General features: G+C 34.0%; 1 protein-coding gene across 5 annotated transcripts in view; it reads right to left on the bottom strand.

Annotated features, from left to right (window-relative positions):
- The window catches only part of LOC111419771 (diacylglycerol kinase eta), an 80,678-nt gene that overhangs the window by 3,430 nt on the left and 54,792 nt on the right, over window positions 1-22,456 (bottom strand). For 2 of the 5 annotated variants that reach the window (XM_071196630.1, XM_071196633.1), the window contains 11 exons: window positions 19,557-19,637; window positions 15,441-15,583; window positions 15,183-15,378; window positions 12,097-12,188; window positions 11,828-12,030; window positions 8,267-8,463; window positions 7,181-8,190; window positions 5,557-6,863; window positions 1,094-1,466; window positions 848-1,035; window positions 16-797 (listed from right to left, as the gene is read on the bottom strand). In XM_071196630.1, the coding sequence (XP_071052731.1) occupies window positions 16-797; window positions 848-1,035; window positions 1,094-1,466; window positions 5,557-6,863; window positions 7,181-8,190; window positions 8,267-8,463; window positions 11,828-12,030; window positions 12,097-12,188; window positions 15,183-15,378; window positions 15,441-15,583; window positions 19,557-19,637 (4,572 nt within the window). The remainder of the gene's footprint in view (window positions 1-15; window positions 798-847; window positions 1,036-1,093; window positions 1,467-5,556; window positions 6,864-7,180; window positions 8,191-8,266; window positions 8,464-11,827; window positions 12,031-12,096; window positions 12,189-15,182; window positions 15,379-15,440; window positions 15,584-19,556; window positions 19,638-22,456) is intronic. The other 3 variants (XM_071196632.1, XM_071196634.1, XM_071196631.1) reach the window with 2 other exon arrangements.

Raw genomic sequence — 22,456 nt, 5'->3', positions numbered from 1 at the left:
TCAATCGATTCTTACATGGTGTTCTGGAATATGTTGTAAGAAAGCTAAACTCCCTGATGCAGTATCATACATAACACATTTCCTTAATTCCAATTCCATATTAGTTAAACTAGCGCTTAACTTATTCTCTAAATCTTCTCTCAACCTCAATCGCTCACCTCTCACATGTAATAATTCGCATGTTTCTTCGTAAAGATGTCTTACGATTCCAACTAATTTTGTGAATTCAATTCGCAATCTTGGTCCTGCAAGAAGTTTTCCATTCGGATGAATATCCTCCAAAGCCTGATCGGTTTTTGTGGCCAAAGTGTACAAATCAACCTCTAAATTGTGACTAATCGCCAATAACTTAATCCATTTTACTAAAGTCGTTGAACACTCGATGAAATTAATTAATAAATAATGTTCTTCGTCGGTGAATAATATTTCAGGTTCGTTACTTGGTATCGGTTTTTCAACGAAACTAACAGTTGGGGGGGATCGCTCGTGAACTGGAATGTGGCCGCTAAAAGAATGCTGACGAATCTTCTCGATGTTAACCCCCAAAAATGATTTTTCTGGAGCAGCCGGCATACTTTGTCGGGTCAAACTTGATCTTCCCCTATCGTGCGATAACGATCCCCGTTTACAAGGAGTTCCAATCGCCGCTCTTTGTTTCTCCTCCCAAATTTTTAATGATGTCTCTAAAGCCTTGTTTCTACATAAAACTTGCATACGATTTTTATGGATTATTCGAATATTCCCAGGGGTTTGTACCCAAGCTTCCCCATCAACTTGAACTGGGACACCTTCATCACCTTTAAAAATACATTATTTAATCAAATTTTAACAAAAAAAAGTTTTGTACCTAAAATATTAATTTGTACACTTTGACACTGCGCGATTCTGTGATGACTCAAATTAATCAATCGAGAAGCTGCCATTTGCACCGAACCAAAAACGGCCACAACTTCGAGTATTTTATCATCCATCGAAGGTGCTAAAAAGATCTCATCCTCTTTGGTACCACCCCAAAAATTTGTACCGCCCATAAAACTAAACAAAAAAAAAATTTTACTTAAATCGAATCTATAAAACATACAATATACAAAACCTTGGAATATTTAATATCACAATCCCTTGTAAACTAGGTAAAGGAATTCTTTGCCCATCGCATTCTAATTGCACCCTTTGATCAAGATTCTTATAACTTTTTACAAACCATTGTTTACTGCCCAAAACGCCGTACCACATGTAATTTTTCGCACGCGATCGACACTTTTCCGGGTGTTCTTCCCGTTTATGATGGAAATCTAGCGAGATTTTCGCGTCGATTCCGATCCCGAAATAATTGTTCATAACGCATCGTTCAAAAAATCCTTCCATCAGCGTCTCCTCGGGATCTATTAGGGGACTTACCGCCGCGCAAAGTGTGTCTGCATTGGCCAAAAGACATTTACTGATAAAACCTGCTCCGCTATTCACATCTACGGGAAAACGGGGAAAATGAGAACTATTTATGGATAATAAAAACTGAGGAGGAAAAAGAGAAAAGTTAGGAAGACTAAAAGAAGTGGTGGGTGTTAAATATTTGTGGGAAGTCGCTTTTTTCAAATTATTCAAATTATTTAATATCTACCATTGATGACGTAATAGTATATTAAAAAACAAGTTAAGTCTTATGAAACGTGTTTTTTATGCTATTTTTTGTAATTCGCGTTTTTATACTTTTTTTTAACCAAAATAAAGTACATTTTGGCAATGTAAGGAAATAGGTATGTAGCAGTTGGTAACACCGGAACACTTGAAAATAGAAAATTTGAATTGACAATTAGAAACTGTCAAAACACAAAATATATTCACCTGAAAAAAATGTTTGATGTACACCTCCCAAAATAAGAGAAATTGCTCAGAGTCAATGTCCTCATCATTGTGGACCTTGTATTCGATGCTAAGAACGTGTTTAAACATCCATAGACAAAAATTGTCACATTGACAACTAGAAAAATTAATGACCCAATGTCACCAACTTGAACTGGTTCCATAAAATGTTACTAAAATCTCATTACAGCATCGGATGCTGTAAAGAGTGTCATTACAGCACTCGTTTGAGTACTGTAATAGCTTTCATTACCGTCGCGAATTACAAAATAGTATATTAAAAAACAAGTTTCGTAAGACACGCTTGAAATGCACGAATTCAAGTTGAAAAACGAGTGGCGAGGCCACGAGTCTTTTAATGAATGAGTGCTTTAAGTCTTATGAAACGTGTTTTTTATGCTATTTTTTGTAATTCGCGTTTTTATACTTTTTTTTAACAAAAATAAAGTAAATTTTGGCAATGTAGGGAAATAGGTATGTAGCAGTTGGTAACACCGGAACACTTGAAAATAGAAAATTTGAATTGACAATTAGAAACTGTCAAAACACAAAATATATTCACCTGAAAAAAATGTTTGATGTACACCTCCCAAAATAAGAGAAATTGCTCAGAGTCAATGTCCTCATCATTGTGGACCTTGTATTCGATGCTAAGAACGTGTTTAAACATCCATAGACAAAAATTGTCACATTGACAACTAGAAAAATTAATGACCCAATGTCACCAACTTGAACTGGTTCCATTTAATGTTACTAAAATCTCATTGCAGCATCGGATGCTGTAAGGAGTCTCATTACAGCACCCGTTTGAGTACTGTTATAGCTTCCATTATCGTAGCGAATTACAAAAAAATTTTTTTAAGTACATCATCAAATGGTAGATTGATCATAAATTTTGATATTATAATAAAATCTTATATTTACCGGGAATTTCATATAACTTGCAATATTTGAATGCAGTAACCATTGTTACGAAATTATTATGGTCCCACATAAAATGTAACATAGCTTAATATGTAGTACAGGCATTAGATAGTTTTACAAAGGAAAAGTTTAGCTTTTTGCACGGGTTTAGCCGTGCGCCTCTCAAGACGGTTAAACCCGAATGATTCTAGTTCTAGGTCTTGTGTTAGTTCTAGTGATAGTGCTGGTGCAAAACTAGAACTAACACTTGACCTAGAACTAGAAACATTCGGATTTAGCCGCACGTCTCTCAAGACGGCTAAACCCGGATGATTTTAGTTCTAGGTCTTGTGTTAGTTATAATGATAGTGCTAACTAGCGCTACCTATCACTGTCACTAGAACTAACATTAGACCTAGAACTAGAAACATTCAGGTTTAGACGTCTTGAGAGGCGCACAGCTAAAACGGTTATAACGGACACTGTCTTCCCCGTATTAATCCGTTATGTCGAGGTATTACTGTAATGTTAAATTATATTGAGATGTTGCATTTTATGTGAAATATATTTTTGTACAGGGTGTCCCGTTAAGCGTACGGAGCGGCTGTATCTCAATAACGGTAAGGCCTAGAGGTTTGGGAAAAAAATCCTTATAAGCAAAGTGGGCAAGAGAAATAGCTGGAAATTATTTTGAAGTTCGTAATTCGACCGCTAGGGAGCGTAACTGCCATAGAGAAACATAAAATTCCCGCTATCTCAGAAAGTTAGACGATGAGCTATAACGTTGACAACATCATTTAATAGCTTGGATAATACCGCATCGCTTTTGTTTTGCGATATTTCTCATATCTCTCATAATAAGGGAACCAATGCGTTTTCAAATGTTTACATTTTAATATCTCCTGGACCATTCAATCGATTTGAATATTTTTGGTCTTGTTTGAAAGAGCATTTCATGCTCTTTTAAAAGATATTTTTAGTAAGCCCGCTTGGTTTAAAACAAATAAGCTAGAGGGCGTAATCTGCAGCGGTTACATATTTTAGTGATTTTTGAAAAAAAGTTAAATGGAACGGTACTATTTACTTCACAGACCGTTAATCACCATAAAATTTGCTAAATATTAGTGAAAACCGCATCTCGATATCTCCATCCATTCACGAATTATAAAAGAAAATGTTAAAAATTCGTATATCTTAATCGGATCAAGTTACCTTAGGAAACAAATAAGAGAGAACAAAAATTTTATTATCTAGAACCTTCCTTCACACTTTATCCAAGCTTAGAACTGCTTCAAAACTACTTTTGAGGCGTGTTGAAAAGCCAACGGATCAATGAAACATCAACAATGATAATAAAACAAAATAAACCAAAACACTTAGAATAACTTAAATTTTTGGCAAAAATAACTCACTAATGTGCGAAATGCCTTCCATAACCCTCGATGCATTTATTTAATCTAGTTTCGACGAAAAAAAAGCGCTGCTTAAGTCTCGGCCCTGGACACGTTTCTACTGGTATTTAGTGTTTTGTCATATTTTTCCTGGTTATTGGTTTTTCTTGAAAAGTCAGGTCGTTTAGTCTACCCAATAGATAAAGGGGTGAAAGCAATGTGGGTTTTGCTCGAACCAAGAATGCATATTATGCAAGTTTACATCAGCTTGTGGACAGATGCTTCATGCATCCATAGCATTTGTGATAAAAGATTTGGATTTGCCCAAATAATATTTAAAAGTCAATGGTAATAGTTCAGTCTATTATCATAATCGGTATCTGTTAAGGCCTGATGTAAAACAACGTGGTGGAGATATTATTCTCTTGAGAACTCTTGTGGACAATTGTTTTCGGAGTTCCCAGATTATGTGGGATCACATTGCGCACCAATGTGATTTACGAATTCATAGAGATGTCTGAATGGGCTACACGTTGCCAGTTTTCCGTAATCGCTAAGTCAATCTTAAAAACACTTCTAGAGAAAAATGTCTTTCTTTGTCGTAATTGCATTGCACATTTTTGCCATGCAGTTGCATCGTATTCGAAACATTGAAAATAAATCATCATACGCTCTATCATACGCTTCTGCGTTAGTAAATGACATGTTTACAGTTACCATGGTTATGTGATTTGTTTTTCTTGATGAGGTAACTGGATCCGATTGATGGCACTCGAATTTTTAACATTTTCTTCTATAACTCGAGAACGGGTGGCGATATCGAGATGCGGTTTTCACTAAAATTTAGCAAATTTTAAGGTGACTAAGGGTCTGTGAAGTAAATAGTATCGTTCCATTTAACTTTTCTTCAAACATCACAAAAATATGTAATCGCTGCAGATAACGTCCTCTAGCTCATTTGTTTTAAAGTAGACGGTCTTACTGAAAATATCTTTAAAAAGAGCATAGAATGCTCTTTCAAACAACACCGAAAATATTCAAATCGGTTGAATGGTCTAGGAGATATTAAAATGTAAACATATGAAAACGCATTGGCCTCCCCCTCCCTTATTATGACAGATATGAGAAATATCGCAAAACAAAAGTGATGCTTTATGTTTCTCAATGGCAGTTACGCCCCCTAGCTGTAGAATTACGAACTTTAAAATAATTTCCAGCTATTTCTCTTGGTCACTTTGCTTATAAGGATTTTTTTCCCAAATCTCTAGGCCTTACCGTTCTAGAGATACAGCCGCTCCGTACGCTTAACGGGACACCCTGTATATTGCATCTTAAGTGAAATTCACTGTATTATAGATTCCCACAAATCACCCTTTAGAAAGAATTTAATTTAGACACATACTTGGCCAACTTGGAAGTCGTACTAAAGGATTAATAATCGGCAATTTCTTCTTTTCTTTTTCCTTAATACCCTCTTTATCTTCCTTTTTCTCTCTCGCTGAGGCCGCTGCTGCAGCAGCAACCATGGCAGCTTCGTTAGCGTTTAACATACTACAACAGGAAATTCTTCTGGTTGCCGCCGGCGAGCAACTCAAAAAATGTTCGTTGTCAATTCCCAAGAGATTCGAGTTACTACTATTGTTACTGGTCATATCGCTCGTTGATAGTTGCACATTTTTCCTGAAAGGTGTATCTTCTATTTCTATTTCTATGCTAATCTTATCCATTCGTTCCTGGCGAATAGTTTCGTTTAAATCCGGCGAAGGTGGTTCAACGATGACGCAAACTTGAGGAAATTGATGAAAATCATCTTTTTCCTCGCATTTTTTCTCGTTTAAACTTATTTGCGACCCGTTTAAACTACCCTCGCTCTCTTCAGTTAATGTGTTTTGTCGATGTAACGTCGATTCAGTTGTAACTTTTTGTAACTTGGATTGTCGGCCTCTTTTGAAGGATCTTCTAGCTATATCGTTGCCTTCAACAAATTGGGCTAAACTACAATATTTCGGCTGATCTACATTTTGAACTGACATAAAAACTCTGTTTTCAAAGCCGTATTGGGTGGTCTCATCGTTTTCAATGTTACTCCTGGAACATCGTCTTTTTCGTTCTAAAGAATCCCTTTTCATACTCTTCCTTCGTTCTTTTCCCATTTTACTCTCACTAAATTCGCTATGAAATAAAGTGGTATCGTCGGTGTATGTATTTTCCATGCTGTCATATCCGCATAGATCATTTCCCAACATTGAACTAATATCATCCATTAAGGATTCGCATCCTTGTAAAGCATCCGAATTTGGATAAGTATCGGTTTCCGGGGAATCAATGTGCCCAATATGACCATTCACATCTTCACCATCACTATTTTTTCGAGGACAAAACGATTTTTGATCACCAGCTACTTCCGAAACTATGCTGATTTCTTCGTTTGATATCGCCGAAATAATACTGCTACATTCTTTTTCATCTTCGTCGCCATTATTTTTTTCTTCTTCTTCAATAACAACGTCTATTTCAACTTCTTCTTTTCGTATCCCTTTCGAATAACGTCGTTTATCCGGCTCTTCTATTAATTCTTGATTATCTGTCGCGTGGACCGTTATCGATATAATTCGTTCGTTGCCTGTTGTTTCATCTTTTTGAATTGATTGTAATGTATTACAAGTTTCGATGAGAATCTTTTCGGTATCAGTTTTATTGGTATCGGATCTGTAAAAATTTATTGATTTAATTTAATTTAACGAATTTATATAGGGAGTGTCCGTAATATGAATAATTTTCAGAAATACAGATCAGAAATAATTTAATTATGAAATTACTTTTGTACGAGCCGGTACATCGATTCAAAAAATTGTTTTAATCGAAAATTGTTTCAAATAAAAATTGTTTCGAATCTGATTTAAAATCGATTTTGTTAATAATTTTTTTTCTATCTCCATTAGATGTTACAATAAATTGATATTTTTGAGATTATATTAATTATTGTTGAGGTTTATCGAGTTTTTACTGTAATTGTAATTACTCACATTGAATGTATTTGACTAGGTCTTCGACTATCAGCAAAATCGGGTGGTGCAGGTACATTAAGAAAATCGGGGCAATCTTCGCATGTTGATTCTCTTCTAACATCTGGTATAGGAGATATATTAACTAATCGTGTTGTCAAAATGGAACTATTACTTGTGGTTGAACTAACATCTGAAATAGATGCTGAATCGATTGTTGAAAGAACTTTCAAGGAGTCCATTTTTTGATGTTCTTTTTCCATACTATCTAAAGTGATTTTAATCGAAGTTTCATCGTTTTTTAATCGATTCTGAGCGTCGACGGCTTTCTCCGTGTGTTCCACCAGACTTCTAATGGCCCTTTTTAAACTATTCGCTCGCATAATCAGCGCGTCCTTTTCCCTCTCCATGAAACGCGATGTTCTTCGATGCTTTCTAAAGTTAAAGTTGCTAAGGTCCTTTTCAGTTTTCAATTTGGAGTCGTAAGATATCTCGCTCTCGGTGTCCTCCTTTTGGTTTGATTTCGTTATCGAGTCCTCATCGTCGCCAAATTCGATTTTGGTGGCGTCTATTTGTTCGCTGGTCAACGTTTGGAGGAGTAAATCTAATTTTTGTTGTAAAATATCACATTTTTTACTTAATTGCTCGTCGCCGCGTATCAATGAACTTTCGGATACTTGAGATGCAAACTCTTTTACGATTTCGCACAACCTCTTAGCGGATGATAAAACGACCGATGTTTCATCCGATTGGAGAATTTTATGCAAATGATCGACTAGATTCGTTTCGTATTCAGACATTTGACTGTGTAATTCTTCGCTTACACCCGGAACCAAAGATAATTTTGGCATCGCTATCGTTCGCTCGTGAATCATTATACTCCAACGATCTAAAATTTTTGTACTTGCTCTTTCGTATTTTTCTAAAAGTTGTGGTAAATGAGTATCGTCATCGCATGAAGATCCCCAACCTAATACTCTAGCTAAATCATTTCCTGTGCCCAATGGAAGTACTGCTAACTGACATTGCTTCTGTTAAAAAGAATTTTTTAATTTATTAATGTGACCTAATTTTTTTTTAAGTAAATATTTACGATCGCATACTTACGTGCATGTCCAATTTATCGATTTCGGAAAGAACCCATCCCACGGATCCGTCCCCACTACAAACTAAGATGCGGAATGGATCGAAGTGACGGAAAAGCCTTAGGCCAACCCTGGGTCCCGTTGTTATCAGGTCGAAAACCTGAGCTGGATTCAATAATTGTTTGAATCGGCGCAGGAATTTTACACCTTGATTATCACCTAAAACGAATTTTTAAATTTTTTATGGGTTTTAAACTGAATAAAGTGAAGTTGGATAAATTGAAATACTGTTCAAACCCAAAGGAACAGCAAAAACTAACAGTAAATATTTGATGAACACCCAGCATGGTGTGAACTCTGTTAAATATTTACCAGAAATTTCAGGAAAACAATTCTCTATAGAATAATACTTTTGTTTACGTGTGTTGGATGATATAAAGCTGTTCAAATATGAATTAATAGATATTTATGAGTAAAGAAGTTTACTGAATGTAACGTCTCGTTTAAATACTATGTTAACTTTGTATACAGGGTGTCCCGTTAAGCGTACGGAGCGGCTGTATCTCTAGAACGGTAAGGCCTAGAGGTTTGGGAAAAAAATCCTTATAAGTAAAGTGACTAAGAGAAATAGCTGGAAATTATTTTGAAGTTCGTAATTCGACCGCTAGGGGGCGTAACTGCCATTGAGAAACATAAAGTTCCCGCTATCTCAGAAACTTAGACGATGAGCTATAACTTTGACAACATCATTTAATAGCTTGGATAATACCGCATCGCTTTTGTTTTGCGATATTTCTCATATCTGTCATAATAAGGGAGGGGGAGGCCAATGCGTTTTCATGTTTACATTTTAATATCTCCTAGACCATTCAAACGATTTGAATGTTTTCGGTGTTGTTTGAAAGAGCATTTTATGCTCTTTTTAAAGATATTTTCAGTAAGACCGTCTGCTTTAAAACAAATGAGCTAGAGGACGTTATCTGCAGCGATTACATATTTTTGTGATTTTTAAAGAAAAGTTAAATGGAACGATACTATTTACTTCACAGACCCTTAGTCACCTTAAAATTTGCTAAATTTTGGTGAAAACCGCATCTCGATATCGCCACCCGTTCTCGAGTTATAGAAGAAAATGTTAAAAACTCGAGTGCCCTCAATCCGATCCAGTTACCTCATCGAGAAAAACAAATCACATAACCATGGTAACTGTAAACATGTCATTTACTAACGCAGAAGCGTATGATAGAGCGTATGATGATTTATTTTCAATGTTTCGAATACGATGCAACTGTATGGCAAAAATGTGCAATGCAATTACGACAAAGAAAGAAATTTTTCTCTAGAAGTGTTTTCAAGATTGACGTAGCGATTACGGAAAACTGGCAACGTGTAGCCCATTCAGACATCTCTATGAATTCGTAAATCATATTGGTGCGCAAAGTGATCCCACATAATCTGGGAACTCCGAAAACAATTGTCCACAAGAGTTCTCAAAAGAATAATATCGCCACCACGTTGTTACATCAGGCCTTAACAGATATCGATTATGATAACAGATTGGACTATTACCATTGACTTTTAAATATGATTTGGGCAAATCCAATCCTTTTATCACAAATGCTATGGATGCATGAAGCATCTGTCCACAAGCTGATGTAAACTTGCATAATATGCATTCTTGGTTCGAGCAAAACCCACATTGCTTTCACCTCTTTATCTATTGGGTAGACTAAACGACCTGACTTTTCAAAAAAAACCAATAACCAGGAAAAATATGACAAAACACTAAATACCAGTAAAAACGTGTCCAGGGCCGAGACTTAAGCAGCGCTCTTTTTTCGTCGAAACTAGATTAAATAAATGCATCGAGGTTTATGGAAGGCATTTCGCTCATTAGTGAGTTATTTTTGCCAAAAATTTAAGTTATTCTAAGTGTTTTGGTTTATTTTGTTTTATTATCATTGTTGATGTTTCATTGATCCGTTGGCTTTTCAACACGCCTCAAAAGTAGTTTTGAAGCAGTTCTATGCTTGGATAAAGTGTGAAGGAAGGTTCTAGATAATAAAATTTTTGTTCTCTCTTATTTGTTTCCTAAGGTAACTTGATCTGATTAAGATATACGAATTTTTAACATTTTCTTTTATAATTCGAGAATGGATGGAGATATCGAGATGCGGTTTTCACTAATATTTAGCAAATTTTATGATGATTAACGGTCTGTGAAGTAAATAGTACCGTTCCATTTAACTTTTTTTCAAAAATCACAAAAATATGTAACCGCTGCAGATAACGCCCTCTAGTTTTTTTGTTTTAAACCAAGCGGTCTTACTGAAAATATCTTTTAAAAGAGCATGATATGCTCTTTCAAACAAGACCAAAAATATTCAAATCGGTTGAATGGTCCAGGAGATATTAAAATGTAAACATTTGAAAACGCATTGGCCTCTCCCTCCCTTATTATGACAGATATAAAAAATGTTGCAAAACAAAAGCGATGCGGTTTTATCCAAGCTACTAAATGATGTTGTCAAAGTTATAGCTCATCGTCTAACTTTTTGAGATAGCGGGAATTTTATGTTTCTCTATGGCAGTTACGACCCCTAGCGGTCGAATTACGAACTTCAAAATAATTTCCAGCTATTTCTCTTGCCCACTTTGCTTATAAGGACTTTTTTCCCAAACCTCTAGGCCTTACCGTTGTTGAGATACAGCCGCTCCGTACGCTTAACGGGACACCCTGTATATAACGATGGATACAGCTTTATTTCAAAGGATCGTACAAAAGTTCAATTTTGAATAAAAAATATATTTTCTATTCATCTCATTTTACTGCCATTCACAACATAAAGTATACACTAAACTTTTACATTCACATTCATGCTAAATGTAACTATTCCTATTTATTGCTTTTCACCTCATCGAGCAGAACATTTTCAACTTCACACCACTTTTGACATTTTGTGTATAAACATGACAAACTGAATTTATTTGATAACTAAGATTCATCATGTACATTTCTTGGCGAAATTACAAGGTTCATTCGAGTCTATAGCTAGATACGAATATCGTATTTTGGGGACAAGTACGGGGAATGTCGAAGAGGATACCTACTTCAATGATTGATTTCGACGTTGTTTACAGACATGTATTGGAAATGGTCATGAATGCAATAGTGTAGGTGTTATTTTAGATAACGCCCACACATTTTATTTGAGTTCAAAATGGTGGAATATGTCATTGTATAAATGATAGATAATTCCTTAGAAGAGGTAGTAACACCAAGAGGTAGTTGTAATCATTTTTCCGTTTTTGTTGGTTTCAAGACTTCTATTGTTGCTAATTTTGTAGGCTTCAACAAAATTTATAGTGGATCATGTGACTCAATGGTTACGTTTCTGTATAATGAGTTTCCTTCATGTTGCATAATGAAACATATATAAGTGGTGATTTCTAAAAACTATGTAAAAACTCTGTTTCATCTACTTATCTACAACATCAGAAATGGTGGATGCGCCAGGATTTATATTCATATATTGTTGATATGACAACTAAAATGCTTAATTGAATTTAAAAAAATATATACCAGATTTGGAATTGACGAAAACTAGAAGTGGTGAAGACGCTTGAGGTCTTACACACTCCCAGGCTTCATCTTGAATGGAATGAAGCGCTGTCGGTGGAACGACGCTGACCCTGGCTGGGCCAAGAGGGCATGCTTTCGGTAAATGGGGTCTGCACTCGACGTGTACAGTCGTTCTACACCAGAGACATCTCCAACCTACCAATCTAAATATAACAAAAAAAAAATTAAGAATAACAATAAATCCATAAAAATATAACTATATAAATTACTTTAAAACGGATCCACATGGTTTATGACAAACACCACAACTCGCTGAAACGGGTAAATTTCCTTCCATCCATTGATGAGGCATTGTGATGCTCTTAAAAGAAAAACGAAAATTAAAAGAGGTCTAAAAATATTTTTTAATGCTTTTAATGATAATGTAGGTCAAGCTGCTAAGGAATTTCACGTCGTCGTTTACAACTCGACGGGATAAATATAGCTTAAATCGGTTAAACTGTGTCAAGAAATAAGAAAAGAAACAAATTTTGGGCGATTAAGACAATTTCAATCAAAATCAAGTAATTTTTAATAAATTAATAAAGAAAATGAATAAACAAACCATCTTAATTGTAATTAATCGATTTAACCTTTTTTAGGGCAGAGGTGATACTTTTACCACCATAATTTTTTTAAATTTTTTATAAGAAAATAATCAAATTTAATTTTCTTTTGTAAGTTGGCAACTTATTTAGTGATCTGTCAATAATATGACGTGAAGAAATGCATAACTGTCATAACATTGTTTTTTTGCTGTCACCTGTTGAATGTTCAAAAATAGTGTTTTTTCGTACCAAATTTTGTATAACGGTCTATTTTGTAGATCTTCGAGATTTTGAGGTAAGTTTTATTATTTACATGTTATATTGGATTTGTCCTAAGTATTTTGACACATATTTTTATCTTTGGGTATCCTGGTTTTTCAAATAAATTGCTTTTTGTGGTGGGAAGCATATTCCCTCTGCCTGCGAGTGGCTGCTATATTTTTTGCTTTGCTTTGGCAGATGAGTGCAAAAAGTGGCTTAGACAAAGGTTTATCAGAATTCGAAATAGAGCATGCGCTTGAAGAGCTTTTTGGGTTGCCTGATGACCCAGAAGTGTCTGACGATAACCTGGAAGCCGAAGAGGAAGAAGCTCCGTACAGCACCGCTCGGCTTCAAAAAATACTGGAAAATCCCGATGATCGGTCAATGTCTCCGCACCTCCTGCATAATCAGACCAGCCTACAATCATCAGAAATTATGGATACTGAAGCCATTCCACTAGCTGATTTACAAAGTGAAGACCTGTCCGTGTATGTAAGTCAACAAATTGAAAATAGTAGCTCAATTACTGTAAGGCCGGCTAGGCGGTTGACGCGATCTCGATATTCAACTTCCGAACTCAGTACCTCACCTGACGACACTGATGATTCTGATCTCGAAGAAGAGACATGGAAAAAAACATATTGGACTTCTCGGCCCGTTGCTGAAGATTTTGACAAGATTCCTTTGACTACTAAGCAAAGCTTCAATCCTAAAACTAGGCCCATCCGCTTTTTTGAAAAGTTTTTTACAAATGAAGCTATAGAACTTATTGTGTCGCAAACAAACTTATATGCCGACCAAATGAAAATAAAAGAGTGGACGCCCGTGACTACTGATAAAATAAAAGCCTTTTTAGGCATTCTCATAATAATGGGCTATAAAGTTCTGCCCATGATAGACCTGTATTGGTCGTCTGATCCAGGTTTTCGAGAAAATGACATAGCAGAAATAATGCCAGTAAAAAGGTTCAAGAAAATTATGCGCAGCCTACACTTGAATGATAACGCGCGACAACCTGAAAGAAATAGTCCCGAATACGATAGGTTGTTCAAACTAAGGCCATTGATAAATATTATTAACGAATCCTGTAAAAATAATGTCAATTTATCTAGTTCACAGAGTATTGATGAGTCAATGGTACTCTTCAAAGGACGGTCTTCGCTAAAGCAATACCTAACTCTCAAGCCCATCAAACGGGGATACAAAATTTGGTGTAGATGCAACAGTGAGACAGGATATTTGTATGCATTTAGTATTTATACTGGGAAAACGGATGGAGTGGAAAAAGGGCTGGGAGCAAAAGTCCCTGAAGAACTTGACGCAACATTTAATTGATAACAATATAAAGAATGTTCACGTTACATTTGACAACTTCTTCACAGATAACAAACTTTTAGAATATTTGTATGAACATAACATATATGCAACTGGCACCGTGCGTAGGCACAGAGAAGGATTACCTCAACTTACAAAAGGTCCAAACGCTAGAAAACTAAACCTATCTAAGGGTGAATTTAAATGGCGTGTGAAGGACAATGTTGCTTTTATAATTTGGCAGGATAATAAGGAGGTACTACTTTTGAGCAGTGCGTTCCATCCAAAAGTCGGAGTTTGTACTACTTTGAGGACTCAGAAAGACGGCAGTAAAGTGCCAATTCGCTGCCCTTTAGCCATTAAGCAGTATACTAAGCGAATGGGAGGCGTGGATAAATTCGACCAGATCAAAACCACATACACAGTTGGAAGAAGAAGCAAACGATGGTGGCTTCGCCTTTTTTACTTTCTCCTTGATGCTAGCATCATTAACGCTTTTATTATGAGCAAGATAAGTAAAGTAAATCTGACGCATTTGGAGTTTCGCGTAGCCCTAGCTCGAGGGCTTATTGGTGTATACTCCAGTCGAAAAAGACGATCCACCATTCCCACCTATGTGATCAGAAAAAAGTTGATACAGGCCGACACTCGCCAGAAAGCCATTCATGTGGTTACTGATGAAGTACGATTCTCGAATGTTGGAGATCATTTACCTTGTCCGTCGGAGACATATAAACGATGCAGACTTTGCAGTACGAAAACAAACGATAAACGCACTAAAATAATGTGCGAAAGATGTGCAGTACCTCTCTGCGTTGTCCCTTGCTTTACTGCATTTCACAGGCAGTAGGTAATTATTATTAATCAATATAATAATCAAGGATAAGCTATGGGTGTAATATATATATAATATATATATACATATATGCGAATAAATATGTTTTTTTTGTAAGTACTTTAGTTATTACTATGGAGGTAGTTGCACAGGCAAAGGGAATATAATTCCCACCATAGAAATAATAATAATAATAATAAAATATATGTATATTTTGGTTTCTTATCTCATAATGTAACTAAATCCAGGATTAGTTTTAAATTATCGCCTTTAAATCATTATACCCTATAAAGGGTTAAAAGGAAAAATCGAGAAAGTACTCGAGAGCGTGATGACGTCGCTCTTTAATAATACATACCCCATCGGGATCCTCGATAATTTCATTTCCAACCGACGATAACGTGGTCCATTTACAATTATTAATAGCTTTGGCAGCACATCTCTTGTGTACTTTGCATTTGCACACTTCACAGCTAAGCCCATGGCTAGTAACACCATGAAGAGCGTCTCTGCAAACATTGCAATATGTTGGTCTTGCATGTGAAGTAGCATACCTATATTTATTAAAAAAACGTAATTAAAAAGTTATTTATATCGTTATTATTATTATTGTTACCAATGATGACATCCCGATAAACAATCAGGTTGATCATTCTCATAATAACGTCGTTTACTCGCATTATGTAAAGCACTAACCCATTCCTCCATTTCGCGACGAGATTCAGCGCACAACACTAATGATCTATACGGCGTGATTACCTATTTTACAAAAGAAAGAAATTAGGTTATGAATAACAAAGCACTATTCAAAATTGTTCCTATTCACGTTACATTGCTATTTACCAAGGATTTAATATGAATCGTTTTCACGGAATCAATAAATCGGTGCTTTCAGAGAAAAACTAACGTTTCCTAAAACAAAAACATCGATTTCTACCAATATTTTATATTTAATACAGAATTTAATTGATGCAAATGTATTAATGAAAGGTGTTGACTTGTTGAAATTAAGTTTAAACTTTAAAATGGGTTCTAATTAACAAATTTTCCTTCTGCTCAATTTCCTGTTTGGAAAACTAATTTATACCAAGCTTGAAAACGTCGTGAATTCTATAAAGTTTTATCGGACGCTTTTGTACTTCGAAATTAATTCGGAGGCTTTGTTTTGCTCGTCGCCTTACACCGTTTTCGAACGGTTTATCTCTTCAACTGACGTGCTGTTATGGTGCTGTTATTGCAGGAAGTAGCAAAGTGAACAACATCAAAGGATGATCGCTTTAATGGATGGAATAAATGGTTAATTAATGAAAACAAATTTTTTTAACGTTCAAAATCTCTAAATTTCATTAGGGCTAATTTTAATGTCATGTCACTGTCAAACATCTAACGTCATTCTATTACTATAGTTCGTTTTTTTTCTATAATACTTGTCAATGTAAATTATTTAGGGTTTCTGTTGGTATTATCTAGGACTCTTATAAAATTTATGTTGTTTTCATGATTTTTAGTAACATTGTCAGTAACTAATTAGTTGAGGTTAAAATACTAATAAATTTTTAGATAAATACGATTTTGACGAAGTACATATTTGTTATAAAAATGTGCTACAAAGTAATTAAATAGAATAAAATACCTTTTCTAGGTAAGTAAATGGCAAATAAACACCCCACCACACTTTTTATGCACCTTTTCTTTTTGAATAACGAAAGCTCAAACGTCAATGTGACATATTTACTTCAAAACATGATAAAACAAAACTCCCTGTTAATTTTGCCAACTTTACAACAATTTGACAGGTATTATAGAAAAAAAATGAACTATACTATTTTTTTCATAAGAAAATACAGTGAATTTCACTTAAGATGTAATATACAAAAATATATTTCCATAGAAACCAGGTATGTATGTACTTTCTCTTACATAAAATGTAACATATCAATACATGTTTGAAGACGCACGGCTAATCCCGATACTTTTTAGTTCTAGGTTTAGTGTTAGTTCTAGTTTTGCTCTAGAAGTTAGTGCTGCGAGTTATATCAAAATTCCCGGTATATTTCAAAAGAATTAACCTTGCCCAACATTCCTCCACGGTATAATTGCAATGCAAAAGAAAACTAACCTTACTCAACATTTTTTCCCGAGGATGATTGACGTTTCAAAAGAAAATTAACCATATTTAACATTCCTTAGTTGCACACAAAACTAAATTACTTTCGATTTAAATAATTTAATTAAAAAGATAATCGTCACTGTCCATCTGGTCAAAATATAGGTTATAATTTTTAAAATCTCATTATGTCATTAAAACTAATTGACGTTAGAACTAATGTTAGTATTACTAAACGTCAAAAAATCTAATGTCATTGGAGTTTATTGTTAATTTACTTTTTAATTTTTTATTTAAAGGTCGTAAAAAATAAATAAGATGTATTAAAATGTTATATTACAATGTAGTATTACTTAATTGAGTGGAATATAACGAAACGGAACGTAAAAAAGACGTAAAACAGCCGTAGTTGTAACGTAAAAGATGTTGTAAAAGTTTAGATGTAAGGAAATAAAAAAAAATGTCGATACGATGTGGGTACGATTCAATACAAACTTTTTAGATTAACAATGTTATAAAATACGTTTGAAATATATACATTTTTATATTTTTCTTTGTTATAAAACGTTTTGAAACAAATTTTTATGTTATAGACGGAAATTGAATCATTTCCGAGGTTCCGGAAAATTTGCATGAAAATTGTTTCGGAATTGTGTAACATAGTCACGCAATTTTTCATTTTTTAGCCGAATTCATCTTTTATTTTTATCCCTAAATATAAATTTGATTTTATTTAATCACTTTGTGACTTTTATTGCTGCGTTAATTAGACATTTTCAGAAGAGTGTCTAAATTTCATGGTTGCGGAATATGCGTAGTAACTTCCAAATGAACAATTTCGTGACATTTATATGAATTTGCGATGTGTAATATCGTCGCTTCAAGGGGGATAAGTTTCAAGTTTAAAAGATAAATGTAGTTGTCGTGTTAAGCATGCTAAAATTAGTTAGGGTTGTTAACCACATTTTACATTTTCCAAGAAGTGTCTTGTAACTGCAATGAAGCTTTTGGGGAGGAAATTGAAATTATTGTAAGGAAAACTTATGGATGAGGGATTATCACAATATCTTCATATTGTGATAATTCTACACCTTCATGATATTTAAATCTCTGAACTAGAAATTTTGTCTTCCGATTTTATTTTGACAGTTATTAAAATTTTGCTTATTTCACTGTACAGGGTGGTTCAAATTCGATGTCCGAATAGGCTAACTCAACTATAAGAGTTAGAAAAAAAGTAGCTTACATGTCATGATCTCGTTTTTCGAGAAACTGCTAACGCCGAAAACCTCATAGCGCTACCGTCTTTTGTTTTTCCTCTAGAGGCCAAAATTGAAAATATCGTAAAACCAATAAGTGCAATTATCTTGGTTATTATTATAGGTGGAGTATTATAACTACGACATTATATGGACACTTTTTTACAGAGAATTTCATGACGTAGTCAAAAAAAAATTTTCGGTTTTAGATTTTGAGATATCATGAGAATTTTTTTTTTTAAATGGAAACAACCACTGATTATTCGCTTATTAAATTAGTTATTTTTTTCTGATTACAAAAATATAGGGTTCGACAGGTCTATTTCTTATTGTTTTAGAATAAAGCTAAAAATAAACTTTTTTTATAAAATTTCCATCTAGTGTCGTCTAGGAAATTAAATTTACAGTTTCCTGTAAGTTACGGGGCGGTAGGTAAAATCTAAAAAGTTAACAATTAAATACGAAGATAACTTCTGGTATTTAAAAACAAATATTTTTTTAATATGTAACATTCTAACATGTCAAACTTTTCAAAATTTTCGTAATTGATCTTAAAAACAGGATTTTTAAAGTGACGCTTCAGAAAATTTTTGAATACAAACAAATGTTGCTATGTTTATTTGAATTAAAAAAAAAACATGAGCGCCATCTATCGATAATTTATTAAGTAATTTAAAAATAATATTAAATCGTAATAAAAAATGTGAAATAATGCAATCTATTCCAATTTTTGTGTAAAACATATATAAATTAAACAGTTCAACAAATATATTTGTTTCAAATATCAGAAATATGTTTTTTTAATTTTTAGTTATAGAACCATAATTTACAGGAAACTGTAAATTTAATTTCTTCGACGACACTAAAAGAAAAGTTTATTTTTAGTTTTATTCTAAAACAATAAGAAATAGACCTGTCAAACCCTATATTTTTGTAATCAGAAAAAAATAACGAATTTATTAAGCGAATAATCAGTGGTTGTTTCCATTTAAAAAAACGAAAATTGTGATAATATCTCAAAATCTAAAGCCGACAAAATTTTTTTGACTACGTCATCAAATTCTCTGTAAAAAAGTGTCCATATAATGTTTTAGTTATAATACTCCACCTATAATAATAACAAAGATAATTACATTTGCGGGTTTTACGATATTTTCAATTTTGGCCTCTAGCGGAAAAACAAAAGACGATAGCGCTATGAGCTTTTCGGCATTAGCAATTTCTCGAAAAACGAGATCATGACATGTCAGCTACTTTTCTTCTAACTCTTATAGTTTTCAAGTTAGCCTATTCGGACATCGAATTTGAACCACCCTGTATATCTAATTATTTAAATTAATTGAAATATAAATGTTTTTAAACTTACCTGAAAACTATGATTTATGTTTTTTATGGAACACTCGGCTAGGCACAGGTCGGTGAGTTCGATTTCATCGAAAATCACAGCCTAAAATAATAAAAAGTCATAAATTAACAAAAAATGCCGACAAAAAAAAAGTCATGAAAATGTAGCATTGAAAAGCGGTCGGCTAGAAAATTGGACGATCTACGAACGAAAGTTGACCCGTTGCTGACTTTTTTTTCGATGAAATTTTCCAGAATATACCTCTGAATACCATTTTCCCTCCAATCCTTATCGGAAGAACATTTGTTCGCAAGCCTCATTGTTTATTCAAGGGATGAAAATGTTAGCGTTCCGGAAAACGAGATGGGAAATTGCATTCATGAAACGACACCAGATAACGTTGTTATCTAACAGAAATAACTTTTTTCTGTAATTTTAAGTTTATTCGATAACTTTATGAAAAAGTATTCCCTGATAAGATTAAATTGAGGTGTGATTTGAAAAAATTCATAAAAGTTTCAAAATGATTGATGGTGGGTGGGTAGTTTGCAAAATTAAGAAACTTACAAGGGAAAGTTTTTGTGAGGATAACGAAAATTTTGAAGTGAACGTAAAAATCCTTAAGAAGACTTTTGTTATTCTTCCGGACTCAGCTAAAAAGTTTTTGGGATAATTCATTCCAGTTACGGACAGATTTACTTTTACAACCTTCATAATGATGATTTATTTTACAGATTAATTTCTATTTCATCGATTTCTCAGCCAAGAGTTATTTTTTTTATATAGGAATCATTATTTGGGAAGTTTCAAGTTTTAAAGCACTTTGAAATCGTAATCTAGAACTAGGTACGTTAGCCAACAATTTAAAACGAGAATCCGGCTTAAATTAATTCCCAACATCGAAGCTTTCCAATTTCCATCAATTTCCAAAGCTTTCGAATCTGTTTTAAGGGAAATTGTTTATTTCCCTTGGAAATCGATTGGAATGGTTTCAGTATATCCGATTAGAAAATAAGATCGAAATGAATTAAGATATTAAAAAAAACGTTACGTTACAATGACGTTTAGTAGTCAATTTCTACAATTGAACTTATACCTTGACGTGGATATTGGATACGTTGCAGTTTGGTGGGGTACCTACATTAAAGTTATTGGAGCATGAAAAGGTCGATCGTAATACGTATTTGTAATGCGTCCTCGACAAATTTCTCTCTTAGTGACGTTATTGTTGCGAAAAGCGAGGAAATGTTCGTTCCGAATTTGAACGATCTCTTTGTATTCAATATACGATATTCCCTCGTAATTAATATTACAAAATAAAAATGATTTTGGCTCGGTTTTAACAAAGATATTCAATATTAATACTCTCGCAAAGTACTAGATTTTTATTACAAATAAAAATCATCTTCTAAACGAAAATAACTTTTACGACAACTCGTAAACACCATTTTTCCTTAAAAAAAACCTTAAACAAGAAAACTTTGAATTTAACAAGAAAAACCATAATAAAAATATTTTCTTGAAGAATCTTTTTTTTTAAATATAAATCCATCTTCGTTATTATAATAGATGATGGTTGTTGAGTATCAACCTTTTAGGCCTGAGATTAATACCCAGAGCAACTCATAAATCACCCAGCTAAAGGTATGCTGCCTGTTGTCCCCTTTTCCATTTACTACCAACAAGTAAAAAAAAGTTGATGAAAAATGGATGTACTTTTAGGAAACGTTGATAAATTCGTATTTTCTATGAAATCGCATTACACGTCGCCATTTATTTTCTCAGTTTAGGTACCTTGGAAGAAAGGAAAATGTGAACATTAATAAATCAAAGGTTATAACTTAAGGATTATGTCCAAGACTTTTTTACACATTATTTATACCTTTTTTGTCGTATTAACTAAGATATAATAACTAAAACCGTTGGAAAACTAACGTGTATTTAATATTATCTTAGCCACCTCAACCTTTACGGAAAATTTGTGAACATAATGTAAATGTTGTTGGAAGCTCGAATGTTTATTTGTCTTAACAACTTTGTTGCGACCTTGCGATGCATATAGGGCATATTTGATTATCGAAACTGAGCTGGTGACAAAAACGTCATATTTTTGGACTTTTAAATAAAGAAATTTACCACGCTTTTAGAGTAAGTTACCCTTCTATCAAAAGATAGGTTGTACACCTGTGTCAAATGTTAAATATTATATATATGTCAAATATTAATTGATAATCAGTGCTTAAAATAAAAGATTACACAAAATGCACTACCAGTTAATGGATTTAGCATAAAATTTGATAGAAATCCGAAATTTGGTATCATCACTGCAATTAGTGTCGTTTTCGAGTTCCTTTACATACACATATGTAACGCTAAAAATCTCTTATGCGACTGCGTAACCGTGCAAAGTCCGTAGTTAAACGTACACGCTCTAGTGCTAATCGGGAAAATTATCGAATTTTACGCAATCATAAATGCAAGTATGCTAAGAGATCTTATTTCTACCAGAGGTTGTCTGGAGTCGCGCCCAGAACATTTTGGAGGACTATGAGGTCTCTCGGAGTGATTGATTCTCCGTCTGTCCAGATGGATCTTGATTGTGAGTCGATGGCAAACTTTTTTGCAGAGCCTCCCCTGATCATCGATGACGTAACTAAGGCGGCTACAATTAATGAAATTCTTACTTCTCTTAAATCTTGCTCCTTCTCTCTTACGCTTGTGACCGCGATCGAAGTAGGCGATGCTTTGACTTATTCGAAGTCCCCTTGCGTGGGTTCTGATGGTATCGGTCTCAACCTTCTTCTTCCTATCCTGGATATAGTGCTTCCTCCCTTAACTCATATCTTCAACTTTTCTTTTGAGCGGTCTTTATTTCCCTCTGTCTGGAAGGTTGCTCATGTCGTTCCCATACCCAAATCCAA

This window comes from Onthophagus taurus, chromosome 6 (assembly GCF_036711975.1).
Source record: "Onthophagus taurus isolate NC chromosome 6, IU_Otau_3.0, whole genome shotgun sequence".
Classification (NCBI taxonomy): Eukaryota; Metazoa; Arthropoda; class Insecta; order Coleoptera; family Scarabaeidae; genus Onthophagus; species Onthophagus taurus.
The sequence above is the reverse complement of the archived record's forward strand: the minus strand, read 5'-3'. Positions and strand labels throughout refer to the sequence as shown.